Raw genomic sequence first — 16,660 nt, forward strand, 5'->3', positions numbered from 1 at the left:
CTAATGATGTTACACGCGTCTCGATGGACGCGATCGAGTCGACCTCTAGGATCTGGTGCTCAGCTTTTAGTCGTTACGTCTTGAGCTTTTCCTTCTTGACTCGGTCCTGGATGCGCGCCGGGTCGTTTCGCTTCTTGGTGCTGAAACGACCGACCCCCTCGTTCAGATGAAGATCGCTCTTGACGATTTGCACGACGTCTTCGTCGTCAAGACGGTGCTTCAGCCCGCATCTCTGGCCCATGTGCTTCGGACTCGTGCCCCAGACGAGGGCGTACTTGAGCTGATCGGGGAGGTCGGCGTGGAGCTGCGAGCAGAAGTGTTTCACGGAGATGCCGCCGCGGGCATCGCTCAGGACGACGGGCTCCTCAAAATCAGCCTTCTCGCCCATTTTTTTCGTGTACACGCGAACGAGTCCCATAGCGTCCCACACGCGCTTCAGTAAGTACTCCATCCCGAGGTTCATATAGCAAGAGATGCACACAGAGTCGGGTCGTCTCGCAAGATTGTTCACCTCCTCGATGGTGAGCGCATCGCACTTGTTGTACACGTAAAGGCACCGAACGTACTTTCTGTTCCCCTCAAGGACGTCGATCAATTGATCGACGGTGCAATCTTCGCGAAACAGTACCTCGGCGTGATGAATCTTGTACTCCTGCAAGACTTTTATCACCGTCCTTTCATCAATCTTTGTCAACCCGCCTGGGACAACGCTGTTCACCTGCACCCCTCCCGCCTTTTTCTTCTTCCAATAAATCCCCGGCGGCTTTTGATTCAATCTCAGTCCCACCGCCTCTAATTCCCGTGTGAGTATATCTTTGTGCGCGTATCGCGAATTCGCCGCCTCACTCTTGCACGCGTCGAGCACCATCAAAATCAAGTCGCTCGATTTCGCCACGGCGATGACCTGACGGCCTCGACCCTTACCCTCCGAAGCGCCCTCGATGATCCCGGGTAAATCTAACAGTTGTATCTTCGCGTCGTTGTAATGTATCACCCCTGGAATGCACGTGAGCGTTGTGAACTCGTACGCCGCAGCCTCGCTCTCCGTCCCTGTCAATTGGCTCAGAAGCGTTGATTTCCCCACCGACGGAAAACCTATCAGCGCCACGCGTCCGTGACCGTACTTGACGACATCAAAGCCCTCACCCGGACCCCCTGCCGCTTTCGGCGGGTTCAGGAGCTCCGTTCGAAGCTTGGCGAGCTTGCTCTTTAAGATTCCCAGGTGACCCTCAGTGGCCTGCGGTTGACAAACAATCAAAGTCAGTGCGCGTTTACGGGCGCTCAAGCGCTCGAGCGCACCTTATTCTTCTGCGTACGGCTCATCTCCAGCTCGATGTCCTTGATTTTCTCCAAGATCCCCATCGCGAGCGATTTCAATCGAGTCCCGAGCGACGCGGTCTGAGGCTTTGGCTCTTCGAGCGCTCGGATCGAAGGCAATCGTTGACGCCGCCGCCGCGAAGCGAGAGATTCAATAGAAACGTCTACTCATTTACAACACGCGTACACTCGTTGACTTCGGGGCGGCGACCGCGAGCGAATGTTCGTTTGGGCGCACGTCGCCGCCGCCCGCCGCCTCCTTCGCCGCGCGCTTCTTCGCCCTCTGCCTCGCCTTCGCCCCTAAGCGATTCTTCGAGTGCACCTTTTTGCGAACCTTCCCATCGTGAACCTTGTTCCCGTTCTCGCTCGATTTCGCGTCGCCTCTGCCTCCGCTCGCGCGCGAGCCGCCGCCTCTGCCTCCGCCTCCGCCTCCGTCGCGCTCGCTCGACTTCTCCGGTTTCGTGTTACCCTCCCACGCCTTGGCGTGTTCGAAAACGACGTGTTTCCCGTCCAGGTAGTTCCTCGGGTGCTCGTTACATCGTAATACGCACTCCCGAGCCTCTCTGTTCTTTGAGAAGTTGACAAAGGCGAATCCCTTGCACTCGCCGGTGTCCCTGTCCTTACCGATCCAAACCCGTTTGATCGTTCCGCATCCTTTCACTAATTCCCTGATCTGTTCCTCCGTGGCGCTTCGAGGGAGGTACCGGAGGTAGACCTCGGTCTTGTCCACCTCGCCCATGTCGAGGAGTGGAGGACGCCTCGGACCGGAGCGCGCATTGTGTTGATACAGTATTACAAAGCGGAAGATGGATATTATGGTATTGCGTCACGGATGTATCGAAGAGCTGCTCTTCGGAGGCGGGCTCGAGAAGAATTCCTCGCTGTTGAACACGCGCTCGATCGACTCCGTGCGCTCTAGTCTACTCGTCACCATCGGTGAGTCCACGTCGGCGAAATCCTTCTCGTCGATGCGCATCTCCGCCGACGGCGTCGGCACGTCGCTTATCGCTGTGAGAAGATCCATCGATGCGCTCGATCGCATTCCAACCCCCTCTGAAATCATCGAGCTCGCCGAATCCATCAATCTCAGCTCGGCGTTTCGCGCTTTTAACTCGGCGAGCTGCGTCTTTAGCGTCTCCACCGCCGTTCTCAGGGCGTTCACGTTCGCAGCCTTTATATCGCACGCATGCTCGAGTTCCACCACCCTTCGCATCTTCTTCATCCTCGATTTCGCCGCCGACAAACGATTCGCTTGCATCCTGCGCTCTCTCTTCTCTTCCTCCGTCGACGGCTCGCGTTCCGCGCGCCCGCTCGTCTCGGACCCCGTCGGTTCCTCCTCGACCGAGTTCAAAATCCACCCATCCGCATCCACCTCGCTCAGCGATTTCTCCCGCGCGCGCATCGTGGTCGAAAACCCGGTGTGACTCGTCCGCGCCCGCGACGCGCTCGCGTCGATCACCACGCGCGCGATCGCTCGCGTCGTCGTCTCCATCGTCGCGCCCTCCCCGCCCCCATCGCCCACCACGCGGCGCACCCCCAGCGCCCACGCCGCGCTCTGGTCCAAGCACGCGTCCGAGAGCGCGCGCTCGCGTCGCGTCGTCGTCGCTGCGTCCATTTCGCCGCGCGCGGTGGCGTCTCCCGCGCGTCGTCGAGCGCACCTCGCGACGGCCCTGGGCGGTTTTCACGAATTTTCACGAGGTGTAATGAACACCCGGTCGTCGATGCGGTGTCACGAGTCACGATCCGAGCGTGCTCGAAGACACGATGTGTTGTGATATGTGACCGTTCATGACCCGTCGGTCTCCGAGGGACGCCTCGACAGGGGCGATATATATATAAAGTTTTCCAAGGCCGTGCGTGACACCCATGATGCGTCCCATCCGGGGTCGTCGAGATGGGTGTGCTCGACGTATTGTATTCTAGGGTTGACGCACGATAAAAATCGAGATCGCGCCGACCAAAACCCGGCGGCTGCGCGATCGCCCGCGACGGGCGAGACGACGACGCGCGCGGGGGCGATGTCGCGATACGTCGGGAACTTTGCGCGACCGGAGAACGCGATCAAGCGCGCGGTGCGTCGACGACGCGCGGGAGACGATGGATGCGAATGACTGGGCGAGCGATGGGGATCTGAGGTTTTCCCATCGCGACGACGCGATCGTCCGACGCGGTGGCGACGATGCCGATGACGACGCGCGCGATGGTCACCGATGGCACGGGTGGGGATGTCGTCCGTCGCGGCGTCGTTGGATGACGGCCGCGACGGGGAGACGGATGCGGTGGGGGCGGACGAGGGCGACGGGACGAGGGTCGCGCGAAGACGGGCGAAGCGAGAGAGACGAGAGACTGACGAATGGGGATGTGCGTTTGTTTTCGACGCGTCGTAGGAGGAGCTGATCAATGTCGGGCAGAAGCAGGCGGCGCTGCAGGCGTTGCACGAGATTGTGACGAATCGGCGAAACCGGACGTGGACCAAGGTGCTGGAGGAGGTCATGTTCAAGTACGTCGAGCTGTGCGTGGAGCTTAAGAAGGGGCGATTGTGTAAGGATGGGTTGATGCAGTACAGGAATACGTGCCTTTTGGTAAACGTACAGTCGTTGGAGGAGGTGGTCAAGCGGTTCTTGAAGCTTTCGACGGAGAAGGCGGAGTCCGCGCAGGAGGAGTTTGGCTCGACGCTCGACGCTGGGGTCGATCTCGAGTCAGAGTTCACGCCCGAGGCGCTATTGATGAAGGCGTACGAGCTCGACCACGAGGCTGAACCGACGGCTGCGGAAGTCGTCACACCGTGGTTCAAGTTTTTGTGGGAGACCTACCGCAACTTGCTCGACATTTTGCGGAACAACAACAAGCTCGAGGCGCTGTACGCCATGGTTGTGAAGGATGCGCTCAACTTTTGCTTGAAGCACAAGCGCACGACCGAGTTTAGGCGCGTGTGCGATTTGCTCCGATCGCACTTGAACAACATGATTAAGTACAAGGACATGCGCGATCGACCGGACCTGACGCTGCCGGAAACGCAGAGCCTGTACATGGAGGTGCGCTTTGAGCAGCTCAAGGCGGCGACGACGCTTGAAATGTGGCAAGAGGCATTCCGTTCGGTTGAAGACATTCACGGATTGATGCTCATGCTTCGTCGGTCGCCTAAGCCACAAATGATGGCGCTCTACTTTGCCAAGTTGACGGAGATCTTCTGGGTCGGTAAGAACTACCTCCACGCGGCGTACGCCTGGATGAAGTTGTACTCGGTGAGCAAGATGTACAACCGAAGCTTGACGCCCGAGGACGAGCGCGCTCTGGCCTCTGGCGTCGTCTTGGCCGCGATGTCGATCACGCCTTACAAGGAAAAGTCCATGTTCGGTGAACTCGATAGCGAACAGCAGCTCGACCGTGATTCTCGTATGGCAAGTCTCCTTGGCTATTTCGTCGACAGCAACCGCAATGTCGATGACGTGTTGTCCCGCGACCTTTTGGTGGCTGAGATTAAGCGCAGTGGCTTGCTCAACAAGGTTGACGACGATGTCAAAAATTTGTACGCGCTCATGGAGCAAAGCTTCTCCCCGCTCGATTTGTGCAAGCGCGCCGATGCTTTGTTCAACATCCTTGAAGGCACGCAGATTGAAGTCAGCGAGGCATCGCCGGTTTCGTCCTTCAACTTCAACTCCTTCTTGCCGCGCCTTCGAGCGCTCGGCATCGTTCGCATGGTACACCAGCAATCCAAGGTCTTCCAATCTATGAAGATCGATTCCCTCAAGTCGTCGGTGCCGTTCATGCCGTACCACGAGGTTGAGCGCATTCTCGTGCAAGCCATCCGCAACGACTACATTGCGGTGAAGATTGATCACGCATCAGGATCGATGCACTTCGTGGGTGATCGCCTCGAGACTGGATTTATCAAGACGCATCTCACGCGTGCTGCTCGTCTCTTGCAAGAGGGTATGAGCAAGATCGCGCCGAAGACGCCTGCGACCGGTGCCCGGGTTCTCGGCACTGAGCTCCGCGCCGCTGTGGAGGCTGAGCACAAGCGTGCCTTGGCGCGCAAGGTTGTCATCGAGCGCCGTAAGGAGGAGGCTGAGCGTGCCGCTGCTGAGAAAGAGAAAGCTGAAGAAGCGGCACGACTCGCTGCGCAGCGCAAGCACGAAGCTAACGAAGCCAAGCGCCTCGAGCAGGAAGCTCGCACTCGGGAAGAGGCGAGAATTCGTGCCGAGATGGAAGAGAAGGAGAAGCAAGAGGCACTCGAACTGCTCGCCGAGCAAGCCAAACGTACTGGCAAGAAAATGACGACCACTCTCGAGGATGGCGTCGTCTTGGACAAACGCGCCATTATGCAAGAGGCCATCCAAGAGCAGATCAAGGCTCGCCAAGAGCAAGAACGTGCGCTCAACGCCCTCGCCAAGCGCATGGATCACGTGGAGCGTGCGAAACGAGAAGAGAGTATTCCTCTTATCGAAAAGGCGTACAACGAGCGCTCTGTTGACGATGAGAAGTACCACGCCGACCAGCAAGTTGCCATGGCGGCGAAGCATCGCGCCAAGTGGGAGGCAGAAGTGGTGGAGAAGCAGCGCCTTGCGCGCATGTCCACCTCTCGAGCTGAGTTTGCTCGCGCCATCATGCTTCGCCGTGCCGAAGAATTCGCCGCACGCGAGCAAGAACACTTGGTAAAACTCGAGAAGGCGAAGAAGCAAAAGGAAGCCGCGCGTCTGCTCCAAGCGAAGAAGGATTACATCAAGCGTCTCCAAGACATTGAAGCGGCGATCAAGCACGAAAAGCGCGAAGCCGATCGCGCCGCGCAAGCTGAAAAGCGCCGTCAGCAAGAAGAAGAGGAAGCGGCGAGAAGAGCCAAAGAACAACCGCGCGGCGACGACCGTTGGGGCGCATTCGCTAGCGCTGCATTCGGCGATCGTTCCGACGACCGCCGCCGCGAGGAACCACCCCGAGGCGGCAGCCGATGGGAGCCATCGCGCGGCGGCGACCGCGACGGTGGCCGCGGCGGCGGCGACCGGTGGAGTGGCGGCGGTGATCGCGGTGGTGGTGGTTTCGGTGATCGACGCGAGCCCTCGGGCGGTAGATGGGAACGTGGCGGCGGCGGTGGCGGCGACCGTCCGCCCTCTCGAGGTTTCGAGGATCGTCCGCCGTCCCGAGGCCCTGGTGGCTTCGGCGATCGTCCGCCGTCTAGATCTGGTGACGACGACGGTAAATACCGTCCTCCTCGTCGAGACGACCGTCCACCGTCTCGAGGCGGCAGCCGTTGGTAAAGAAAAAGGATTGAGACGGCGATTATTGTTTCCGTTGAATTGTAGTCGAAACATCAGATCGATCACAAATTTCTCAGCACTTGCGTCGCGTCATCTGTACCGAGTCGACCAAATTTTCGCCTCCGGATCGCGCGCGCGCGCGAAAGTTTTCGTACAACTCCTCCAAGAGTTCCTCCGTTTGTTCGCAACCTGGAGAGCGACCGTAATACGTCACCAAGAAGAGGTGCTTCTCTCTTCCTTTGCTCGCGATTCTTTCTACGTGCTTTTGCAAGAATCCCTTTCCGCATCCGCTCGTACACTTGTAATACGCCCGCGGGTGCGGCTGACCGCTTAGCATTTTATTTCCATATTTTCGCCATCGAAATCCATCGTCCAGCTTTTCCTCGCTCGTCTTCAGAGTCACCCTTAGCGTCTCGTCTCGCGCCGCGCTCGTCTTCTTGCACCGTTCTCGCGCGGACGCGTTCACCGGCCCCGTGGCATCTGCATCGACGCGCATCCTCTCTCGATCAACCACTATCACTCCTCGATCGCGCATGACTTCCCATCGTCGGACCCGCTCGCACTCGTCCACGAATCCCTCGCACAGCGTCGCGAGCGTGTTCTCAAAGCTCCGCATCCGAAGTCGCCGCGCCTCGCACCCCCCCCCACCGTCACCGTCCTCTCGCCCGTCCTCCTCGACGCCGTCGTACGTCTCATCAAACATGCGCGCATCCACGGGCGAGCGCGCGCGCGCCGTCCCGCGCATCCGTCGTCCATCGTCCGCCGTCCCGTCATCGCTAAAAATATCAATCATCCTCCCGAATCCCTCTCCCGCGCGCGCGTGCTCGCCCGCCCTCCGCCCTCGGCCCTCGACCCGGCGCGATCGATCGGTAAAAATACCACCTTTCACTCGCGCCCCTCCGTCCCGCGCCCTTTATCGCGCGCGCGTCGTCGTCCGTCGCGCGCGCGTCCCGGCGCCCGTTCGCCTCCTCGCGCGGCGATTCGCCTCGCCCGCGCGGGACGCTATTTTCCCTCACCCTTGGATCGATCGCCGTACATTCACGCGCGTCGCACGATCGACGCGCGCGTGCGACGCTCGGATAAACCCTCGCGCGGGGTGATGTTCTCAACCCTAAGCTCGGTGCAAAAATCACCCGACGCCCGCGCGCCGACGGTTGACGCGCCGCGACGCGACGCGCGAGCGAGACGGGCGCGCGCGTCGAGCGAGACGGGCGCGCGCGTCGAGCGTCGGTCGAGGGCGGGTCGACGACGGCGGCGACGGGCGGGCGATCGGGGGGCGGGCGATCGCGGGACGTTGGGGATTCAGTGCGAGAGCATCGTGGACGCGATCGAGGACGCGACGGATTGGCGACGCGAGACCACGCGCGTGGAGGTCGGCGCGGGCGCACGCGGGGTGAGGGACGACGTGAGGGGTGGTCGTCGTCGCGCGCGCGGACGACCGGGTGGAGAGATCGCGCGCGCGCTCGGAGGGGTGCGTTGGACGCGTGAGATCGAGCGCCGATCCTCGCTCGGGGGCGAGACGACATGTTGAAAAACGTAAAGAAGCAGTTTGGGTTAGTGAAAGCGAACAAGCCGAGCGGAGAGGGCGGGAGAGATGGTGCGACGAGCGCGGATGAGGCTGGGACGGCGAATGGCGGGAGAGATCGGACTGGGTCGAGCGCGAGCGCGGCGTCGAAGGAGGGCGCCAAGCGGGAGGATGGGTCGATGTTCAATCGCGTGGCGGGCGCCGCGGCGAGCGCGGCCGGGGGGTTTCGAGCGCTCAGTGGACGGATAGGAGGCGGAAATCGCGATGGGTCTGTGCGCGGACGGTCGATTCCGAGCATGGAGACGCTTTACGATAAGAGCAAGCCGCTGTTTCTGTTTCGAGACGTTCCCGTGAGCGAGCGCCCGGGACTCTTCGTGAAGAAGTTGCAGTTGTGCTCGTATTCCTTTGACTTCTCCGATCCCTCGACGAACACGAGAGAGAAGGAGATCAAGCGACAGACGTTGATAGAGATCGTGGATTACGTCAATCAAGGGCCGGGACGGTTCAACAATCAGGTTCTTGAGCACATCAACTTCATGTTGGCGCAGAATTTGTTCCGCACGCTCCCGCCGTCGAGCTCTGAGCAGACCGGGCTGGCGAAAGCCGGGATGTTTGATCCAGAGGAAGACGAACCCAGCCTCGAGCCGGCCTGGCCGCATCTGCAGATCGTGTACGAGCTCTTACTTCGATACGTCCTGTCAAACGACATGGACATCAAGAACGACAACCCGTACATTGGTCAGTTCTTCGTGCTCAAGCTTCTCGACTTGTTCGACAGCGAGGATCCGAGAGAGCGCGATTACCTGAAAACGATTCTTCACAGAATCTACGGCAAGTTCATGATTCATCGTCCGTTCATCCGACAAGCGATCAACAACATATTCTTCCGTTTCATCTACGAGACGGAGAAGCACAACGGAATCGCGGAGTTGCTCGAGATTTTAGGATCCATCATCAACGGTTTCGCGCTCCCGCTCAAGGAGGAGCACAAAACGTTTCTCAAGCGCGCCTTGCTTCCATTGCATAAGCCGAAATGCGTCGGAATGTATCACTCTCAGCTCGTATACTGCGTGACACAATTTGTAGAAAAGGATCCGCGCATGGCTGACGTCGTCATTCGTGGCTTGCTCAAGTACTGGCCGGTGACAAATTCCCAGAAGGAGGTTCTCACCCTAGGCGAATTGGAGGAGGTGTTAGAGCTCACGCAGAGCGCGCAGTTCGCGACGGTGATGATTCCGCTTTTCAAGCAGATATCGCTATGCATCAACTCGACGCACTTCCAAGTCGCCGAGCGTGCGCTCTTCCTGTGGAACAACGACTACATCGTCAACTTGATGGCGCAGCATCGACACGCGCTGCTTCCGGTCTGTTTCGGCGCCTTAGAAAAGAACGCATCCGATCACTGGAATCCCGTTGTCGGTGGACTCACGATAAACGTCCGAAAGATGCTCCAAGAGATGGATCCCGAGCTCTTTGCCCAGTGTCGAGAGCAGTGGTTAGCCGAGAAGGAGCGTCTTGCCGAGGTCGAAAAAGAGCGTCAGCAGCGCTGGTCCAAGGTCGAAAAGCTCGCAAACGGTACCCATTAGAGTTTTAGGATTCGCTCCACGCGTGCGCGCGATCGCACGCTCCCGATCGAGCCGTCGCCGCCGCTCTCATTAGTGCTCGCGCCTGTAAATTCACGTCTGGGAGGCCCCTCTTTTCACGTCACGCGCATACAACGCACCGTCCGTCACTCTCGCCCGCTCACCTCCATCGTCGAACGACATGTCGCACGCCTTAATGAGCGCCCGCGCGCACGTTACGAACGTCATCCAAACCTCTTCGCGCATTCGTAAGCGCTCGTGCACTTCAAAGCACTTTCCGAGTTTCAGGGCGGCGGCGGCGGCGTCGACATCTTCCGCCGTGTGCGCGTCGTTCACCCCTCCGGGCGCTCGCGAGCACGACCGGGACTTGCTCATCGTCGGTCCAGGGGTTCTAGGTTCGCGAATCGCGAGGGTATGGTTGGAGAAGTACCCAGGGGCGGTCGTTGTCGGGCAGACGAACACGACGAACGCGCACGCCGGGTTGACGTCCATCGGGGTGTCGCCTCGGACGAAGGATTTCGACGACGACGAGCCGAGTGCGAACAGGATGTTCCCGTACGTTATTTTCAGCGCACCGCCGAGCGGGAGCGACGATTACGCGGGTGAGGTAGAGGCGGCGCTGAGGTATTGGAACGGCGGAGGGGCGTTTGCGTTTACGAGCTCGAGCGCGGTGTACAAAAACGAGAGCGGCGACGCGTGCGATGAGGATAGCGAAACGTACGATTTAGGAACGAACCCGCGAGTCGATCGCTTGCTCAAGGCAGAGCGCATCGTTCTCGACGCGGGCGGGGTTGTTTGCCGATTGGCCGGTCTGTACCACTCGGACCGCGGGGCGCACAAGTACTTCATCAAGACGCCTTCGATCGACTCTCGCGCCGACGCGTTGGTGAACTTGATCCACTACGAGGACGCCGCCGATCTGTGCGTCGCCGCGATGAACAACGGGTCGAAGTCTGCGGTGTACCTCGGTACGGATGGGGTTCCGATCACGCGAGGCGATATCGCTCGCGTCGCCGTCGAGAGCGGCGCGTACGGCGCCGACGCGCGCGCGCCGTCGTTCACCAAAACCGAGGGCCCGATCGGTCGCGTCATGTCCAACGACCGAACGCGAACGGCGCTCGGTTGGGCACCTAAATACGTCTCTTTCGAGACCTTTATGACGCGCGTCAACGCTCGCGACGCGTACTCGGCGTCGGAGAAGCGACCCGTCGGGTGGGCGCCAAAGGGCAGCGCCCACATCGCGACGTGATGCCGATCGCTCGCGCGTGTCTTAGGGGGTCCTCGTCGATCACGACTCGTCGGTGCGGGGACTTCATTTATAGCATTTAATGATAGCATAAAAGCATACCACTGTACGTACATATGACGCACACGTCCCCAACGCATCGACGCGCGACGTCACGACCCTGGCGAGGACGGACGGACGGACGGACCCCCACCACCCGAGGGGTGAGGACTCAAGTTTTTACCCCCGAGGGATCTCATCCGCACCCTCTGGGGTCGTCGTGATCGCCGTCTCGCGGGGTGAGGTGTCCATCGCTCGCGCGCGAACGCGCCCCGCACACTCCCGCACCTCGCGAGCGGTGAATTCGTCGTTCGTAATCCCCACGATGTCCTCCCAACTCGCTCAAGCCCCGGCGCTGGTCGCCCTCCGAGCTAAGCTCAACGCGAAGGTTCACTCCCGTCGAGCCGCTCGCTCCGCGCGCGTGGTCACCAAGGCCGCGGTCGCCGCCCCGGCCGGGGTCTCCACGGAGACGGTGAACGATTCGATCAATACCATTCGTTTCTTGGCGATCGATGCGATCAACAAGAGCAACTCCGGTCACCCGGGTCTCCCGATGGGTTGCGCGCCGATGGGCTACGTGATTTACCGCGAGGCGATGACGCACAACCCGAAGAACACCAAGTGGTTCAACCGCGATCGATTCGTGTTGTCCGCGGGACACGGGTGCATGTTGCATTATTCATTGCTCCACTTGACCGGTTACCCGAGCGTTTCGGTGCGTGCGCACGCGAGAAGACTCGAGAGAGAACGCGCGATCGAGGAGAGTTGGATAAGCCCTGGTTCTGGGACGCCGGAGGACGGGCCCGCGGAACGCGAGGAGTGGATCAAAAGAGCGAGACGACTGACGTTAATGTGACTTTTACGCGAACGCAGATTGAAGACATCAAGCAGTTCCGCCAGTGGGACTCCAAGACCCCGGGTCACCCGGAGAACTTCATCACCGACGGTATCGAAGTCACCACGGGTCCGCTCGGTATGGGCATCTGTAACGCCGTCGGTCTCGCGATGGTCGAAAAGCACCTCGCCGGTCGCTTCAACAAGCCGGACTGCGAGATTGTCGATCACTACACCTACTGTATCATGGGCGACGGTTGCAACATGGAAGGCATGTCTGGCGAAGGCGCCTCCCTCGCCGGTCACTGGGGCCTCGGCAAGCTCATCGTCTTCTACGATGACAACCACATCTCCATCGACGGCCACACCGACATCTCCTTCACGGAAGATGTCCAAGCCCGCTTCGACGCGTACGGCTGGCACACGCAACACGTCCAAAACGGTAACACGGACGTTGACGCCATCCGCGCCGCGGTGAACGCCGCCAAGGCTGACCCGCGCCCGTCCCTCATCAAGGTGACGACGCTCATCGGCTACGGTTCCCCGAACAAGTCCAACACCCACGACGTGCACGGCGCGCCGCTCGGTAAGGATGAAACTGCCGCCACCCGCGAGAACTTGAAGTGGAAGTACGGCGAGTTCGAAGTGCCGGAAGCCGTCGCCAAGGCCATGGACTGCACCGAAAAGGGCGCCGCCGCCGAAGCTGAGTGGAACGCCAAGTGGGCGACCTACAAGAGCAAGTACCCGGAAGACGCCGCTGAACTCGACTCCATCATGTCCGGTAAGCTCCCGGCCGACTGGGCCAAGTCTCTCCCGACCTTCACGCCGGAAGACAAGGGTGTCGCCACGCGCATCCACTCCCAAACGATGCTCAACGCCCTCGGTGGTGCGATCCCGGGTTTCATGGGTGGCTCCGCCGATCTTGCTCCGTCCAACATGACGCTGATGAAGCAATTCGGTGACTTCCAAAAGGACACTCCGGCCGAGCGCAACGTTCGCTTCGGCGTCCGTGAGCACGGTATGGGTGCCATTGCCAACGGCATGAAGCTCCACTCCCCGGGTATCATTCCGTACTGCGCCACCTTCTTCATCTTCTCCGACTACATGCGCTGTGCCATGCGCATCGCCGCGCTTTCCCAAGCCGGTACCATCTTCGTCATGACGCACGACTCCATCGGCGTCGGTGAAGACGGTCCGACGCACCAGCCGATTGAGCACGTCGCGTCCTTCCGCGCTATGCCGGGCATGGACATGATGCGCCCGGCTGACGGCAACGAGACCGCCGCCTGCTACAAGATGGCCGTCGAGAACTCCATGAACGGTGCTCCGACCACCTTGGCGCTCTCTCGTCAAGTTGTCCCGAACTTGCCGGGTACCTCCATGGAAGGCGCCCAAAAGGGTGCGTACGTTGTCCAAGGCGCCGCGGCTGGCGAAGCGTGCGACGTCATCCTCATCGGTACCGGTACCGAACTCGAGCTCGCCTGCAAGGCTGGTGCCGAGCTCGAGTCCAAGGGTAAGAAGGTTCGCGTTGTCTCCATGCCGTGCTGGGAAGTCTTCGAGCGCCAACCGGCCTCTTACCAAGATTCCGTCTTGCCGAAGTCCATGTACGCCAACACTGCCTCCATCGAGGCGGGTACCACCTTCGGTTGGTCGAAGTACGCCGCCAAGTCCATCGGTCACGATGACTTCGGTGCGTCTGCCCCGGCCCCGATCCTCTACAAGGAGTTCGGCATCACGGCCGAAAAGCTGGCCGCGCTCTTCTAAAGCTTTTCTTCTTTCGACGTAGTGGACGTTGTGATGTGCACGTATCATTCATTAATATGCTCACCGCCTCCCCGTTCCCACCTCGATCCCTCCGTCCACAGTCTCCCCCGCGCGTCGCCCTCGACCCGTCCCTCGAGCTCGAGGGACGCGCCGCGCGCGCGCTCATCGGCTCGGCGTCGCGCGCGACCGAGCGCGACACCGACGCATCACTTTTTCGTCGATCCGCGCCGTCGTCGCCCCGTCCCCTCATGGGCGCCGCGTGCAGTCGCTCCACCGACGCGTCGGCACCGTCGCACCCACCGTCACCACCGTCGTCACCGCGCAGACGCTCGATCGACGCCGTGCGCAGATCGATCGACGCCGTGCGCGACGCCCTGGGTCTGCACAAGAGGGAACATCAACACTGGAGCGAGACCTCGTGCCCGTGGCTCTCCGTGCGGTCCGAGACGTACGACGTCGATCGCGCGAAGACGCCGGTGACGAGACCGATGTTCATGACTCTGAAACACTGCGATCTGTTTGATCAATCGGATCTTAAAGAGGGGGAGAGATTGGACGTCGCGCGGAGGACGGCGGCGAGCTGGTTCAGGAAACAACTGGACGCCGAGCGGGACGAGCGAGGTAAAGACGGCGTGAGAAAGGTTCCGTGGACGTTTGTGTTTCAGTTTGTGAATCCCGATGGCGCCGGATTGGTGTGTTATTTCCAACCAGCGTTCGAAACCGGAGAGGGGGATGACGCGGCGACGACGGCGACGGAGGTGGCGGCGAGGGTGGAGCGAGACGCGGAGGCGTCCGGCTTGGACGCCGATCACGCGTTCGCCAGATTGTTTCGACGATTCTTGCTCGAAGACAATGATAACGACGCGTTTCGCTCGGAGCGGATTAAGATTTGCGCCAAGATCACAAAGGGGCCGGCGATGTTGACGCAACTAGTTCCCACGCGGCCGGTTCTCGTCGGTAAGCGCGCTCGCACGGTGTTTCACTCAGGCAAAGGAACGGATCTGGAGGGGCGTTACTTGGAGTGTGATTGTATCTGCGCCGATAATTCGTACGCAAAGTATTTGTATTACACGTTCAGTGGGTTATCGAGCAGGAGTGAGGAAGACGTGGCGATTTGGATCGAGGGCCGGGGCGAGGACGAGCTCCCTGAGCGCGTGTTGGGCGCGGTGAAGTTTCGGAAGATTTCACCAAAAACGCTCACAAAGGTGTAAGTTCGTAGAAATCATTGTTGTCATTCATTGTTCATTGATTCGTGGTGCCAGTGCGGGTAGTTTTAGCGTTTGTGTATCATTAAAGCAACGTGTTATTGTTTCATCTACAGAAGCACAAAGCACGGGAATCACGCCTCCTCCGGGAAGAGCGCGTCGACGAAGGACTCGGCTTCGAAGGATTGTAAGTCCTCCATCGCCTCGCCGACGCCGATGAATTTTACTGGGATGCCCAACTCGTCCACAACACTCACGACGGCCCCGCCGCGCGCGGTACCGTCGAGCTTGGTGAGGATGATGCCCGTCACGCCCACGGCTTCACCGAACACGCGCGCCTGGTTCAGCATGTTCAAGCCCGTGGTGCCGTCCAAGACGAGGAGAACCTCGTGCGGCGCACCCTCCATGCGCTTTGAGATCGACTTGCGCACGCCCACGAGCTCATCCATGAGTTGCGTGTTGTTATGCAATCGACCAGACGTGTCCGCCAGCACGATGTCGATGTCGCCTCGAGCGCACGCCTCGTCCACCGCCTTGAAGCACACCGCGCCCGGCTTGGTGTTCGGCGGCGAATCGCTCATCACCGCCCCCGTGCGCTCGGCCCACGTCGCGAGCTGTTCCGCCGCGGCGGCGCGAAACGTATCCCCCGGCACCATCATCACCTTCGCCCCCGACTCGGCGAATCGATGACTCAGCTTTCCGAGCGTCGTCGTCTTCCCCCCGCCGTTCACGCCGACGACCATAATCACGCTCGGCTCCCCCTCCCTCTCGTTCAACCCAATCGTCGTCGAATCCCCCGCCGATCGCAACACGTCCACGATCGACGCCTTGAGCGCCCGTCGCACGTCCTCCCCCGTCTCGCACTCTCCGCGCTCCACGCGCGCGCGCACCCCATCCGTCACCCGCGCGCTCGCCTTGGGGCCAAAATCCACCCCCAAGAGCGTCTCCTCCAACTCCTCCAGCGTCTCCTCGTGCGCGCTCGCGCGCCACAGCGCCAAGATATCATTCACATCCGTCAACCGCTCGCGCGTCTTTTCCGCGCCGTTGAACACGCGCGCGAGATCGTTCGCCGTCTTCCGTCGCAGCACTTTCGCGAGTTTCCCCACGTCGAACGCTCGCGCGCGCGTGCGCTCGCGCCGTCGCGCGCGCGTCCCATCGACGACGAGACCCGTCGTCCACGACGCGCGCGCGACACCCATCGCGGACGTGCGTCGAGGACTGCGATGTCGCTCGTCGGTTAGGTCATCGACCGTGACGTCGTCACACCGAACGCGCGTCGTCGAGCGATGAAAACACGCTTGAATCGGGATCTGGCGACATCCAGCCTCGTTTCGGGGCGCGTGCGAAACGACCGATCGTGTCCACGAAACAAGGCTCGATGTAGGCAGATCCAAAACAAGGCTGGATGTAGGCAGATCCAAAACAAGGCTCGATGTAGGCAGATCCAAAACAAGGCTCTATGTAGGCAGATCCAAAACAAGGCTCGATGTAGGCAGATCCAAAACAAGGCTCGATGTAGGCAGATCCAAAACAAGGCTCGATGTAGGCAGATCCAAAACAAGGCTCTATTTCGGCAGATCCACGCCGCCTTGTTTCGGGGCGCGTGCGAAACGACCGATCGTGTCCACGAAACAAGGCTCGATGTAGCCAGATCCCGGGAATCACCGCGGTGACGAACGAGCACGTGGGGAAAATCTATATCCCACCGGTTGAGAGCTCCCAACCGGTGGGATATAGATTTTCCCATCGCGTCGACGGTGTCGTGAATAATACTGTCGTGAAAAAATCAGAACGAAGCGACGCGTCCATCCATCGCGTACTAAAACACGACGTGTCGGTGCGTCGTGTGCGCGAACAGTGCGCACGAATCGATGTCCCATGGAGATGTCTCCACC

The 16,660-nt window shown here is 60.3% G+C and overlaps 11 protein-coding genes across 11 annotated transcripts; 5 read left to right on the top strand and 6 right to left on the bottom strand.

The window, feature by feature from the left end:
- Window positions 1-73: 73 nt before the first annotated feature.
- OT_ostta07g04300 (P-loop containing nucleoside triphosphate hydrolase) lies at window positions 74-1,362 on the bottom strand (the record flags this gene model as incomplete). The annotated part of the gene is made up of 2 exons (XM_022983891.1): window positions 74-1,237; window positions 1,300-1,362. The coding sequence occupies 2 exons, from the start codon at window positions 1,360-1,362 to the stop codon at window positions 74-76; spliced, it is 1,227 nt and encodes a 408-aa protein (XP_022839513.1).
- A 127-nt stretch (window positions 1,363-1,489) lies between these two features.
- Window positions 1,490-2,056, bottom strand: OT_ostta07g04310 (Nucleotide-binding, alpha-beta plait; the record flags this gene model as incomplete). The annotated part of the gene is made up of 1 exon (XM_022983892.1): window positions 1,490-2,056. One exon carries the CDS (start codon window positions 2,054-2,056, stop codon window positions 1,490-1,492), a length of 567 nt encoding a protein of 188 aa, XP_022839514.1.
- Window positions 2,057-2,143: 87 nt separating this feature from the next.
- OT_ostta07g04320 (Basic-leucine zipper domain) lies at window positions 2,144-2,932 on the bottom strand (the record flags this gene model as incomplete). Its single annotated transcript, XM_022983893.1, has 1 exon — window positions 2,144-2,932. The coding sequence occupies one exon, from the start codon at window positions 2,930-2,932 to the stop codon at window positions 2,144-2,146; it is 789 nt and encodes a 262-aa protein (XP_022839515.1).
- Window positions 2,933-3,335: 403 nt separating this feature from the next.
- On the top strand, window positions 3,336-6,569 carry OT_ostta07g04330 (Eukaryotic translation initiation factor 3 subunit A; the record flags this gene model as incomplete). Its single annotated transcript, XM_022983894.1, has 2 exons — window positions 3,336-3,389; window positions 3,705-6,569. 2 exons carry the CDS (start codon window positions 3,336-3,338, stop codon window positions 6,567-6,569), a joined length of 2,919 nt encoding a protein of 972 aa, XP_022839516.1.
- A 73-nt stretch (window positions 6,570-6,642) lies between these two features.
- On the bottom strand, window positions 6,643-7,362 carry OT_ostta07g04340 (DNA-binding WRKY; the record flags this gene model as incomplete). The annotated part of the gene is made up of 1 exon (XM_003080479.2): window positions 6,643-7,362. One exon carries the CDS (start codon window positions 7,360-7,362, stop codon window positions 6,643-6,645), a length of 720 nt encoding a protein of 239 aa, XP_003080527.2.
- A 731-nt stretch (window positions 7,363-8,093) lies between these two features.
- On the top strand, window positions 8,094-9,680 carry OT_ostta07g04350 (Armadillo-type fold; the record flags this gene model as incomplete). Its single annotated transcript, XM_003080480.1, has 1 exon — window positions 8,094-9,680. One exon carries the CDS (start codon window positions 8,094-8,096, stop codon window positions 9,678-9,680), a length of 1,587 nt encoding a protein of 528 aa, XP_003080528.1.
- Window positions 9,681-9,858: 178 nt separating this feature from the next.
- On the top strand, window positions 9,859-10,926 carry OT_ostta07g04360 (NAD(P)-binding domain; the record flags this gene model as incomplete). Its single annotated transcript, XM_003080481.1, has 1 exon — window positions 9,859-10,926. The coding sequence occupies one exon, from the start codon at window positions 9,859-9,861 to the stop codon at window positions 10,924-10,926; it is 1,068 nt and encodes a 355-aa protein (XP_003080529.1).
- Window positions 10,927-11,287: 361 nt separating this feature from the next.
- On the top strand, window positions 11,288-13,560 carry OT_ostta07g04370 (Transketolase-like, C-terminal; the record flags this gene model as incomplete). The annotated part of the gene is made up of 2 exons (XM_022983895.1): window positions 11,288-11,677; window positions 11,836-13,560. 2 exons carry the CDS (start codon window positions 11,288-11,290, stop codon window positions 13,558-13,560), a joined length of 2,115 nt encoding a protein of 704 aa, XP_022839517.1.
- Window positions 13,561-13,808: 248 nt separating this feature from the next.
- On the top strand, window positions 13,809-14,771 carry OT_ostta07g04380 (Domain of unknown function DUF1336; the record flags this gene model as incomplete). Its single annotated transcript, XM_003080483.1, has 1 exon — window positions 13,809-14,771. One exon carries the CDS (start codon window positions 13,809-13,811, stop codon window positions 14,769-14,771), a length of 963 nt encoding a protein of 320 aa, XP_003080531.1.
- Window positions 14,772-14,899: 128 nt separating this feature from the next.
- On the bottom strand, window positions 14,900-15,964 carry OT_ostta07g04390 (Signal-recognition particle receptor FtsY; the record flags this gene model as incomplete). The annotated part of the gene is made up of 1 exon (XM_003080484.1): window positions 14,900-15,964. The coding sequence occupies one exon, from the start codon at window positions 15,962-15,964 to the stop codon at window positions 14,900-14,902; it is 1,065 nt and encodes a 354-aa protein (XP_003080532.1).
- Window positions 15,965-16,025: 61 nt separating this feature from the next.
- Window positions 16,026-16,578, bottom strand: OT_ostta07g04400 (unnamed product; the record flags this gene model as incomplete). Its single annotated transcript, XM_022983896.1, has 2 exons — window positions 16,026-16,460; window positions 16,564-16,578. The coding sequence occupies 2 exons, from the start codon at window positions 16,576-16,578 to the stop codon at window positions 16,026-16,028; spliced, it is 450 nt and encodes a 149-aa protein (XP_022839518.1).
- Between the last annotated feature and the right edge of the window lie 82 nt (window positions 16,579-16,660).

The sequence above is a fragment of the Ostreococcus tauri genome (assembly GCF_000214015.3).
Source record: "Ostreococcus tauri WGS project CAID00000000 data, contig chromosome 07, whole genome shotgun sequence".
Classification (NCBI taxonomy): Eukaryota; Viridiplantae; Chlorophyta; class Mamiellophyceae; order Mamiellales; family Bathycoccaceae; genus Ostreococcus; species Ostreococcus tauri.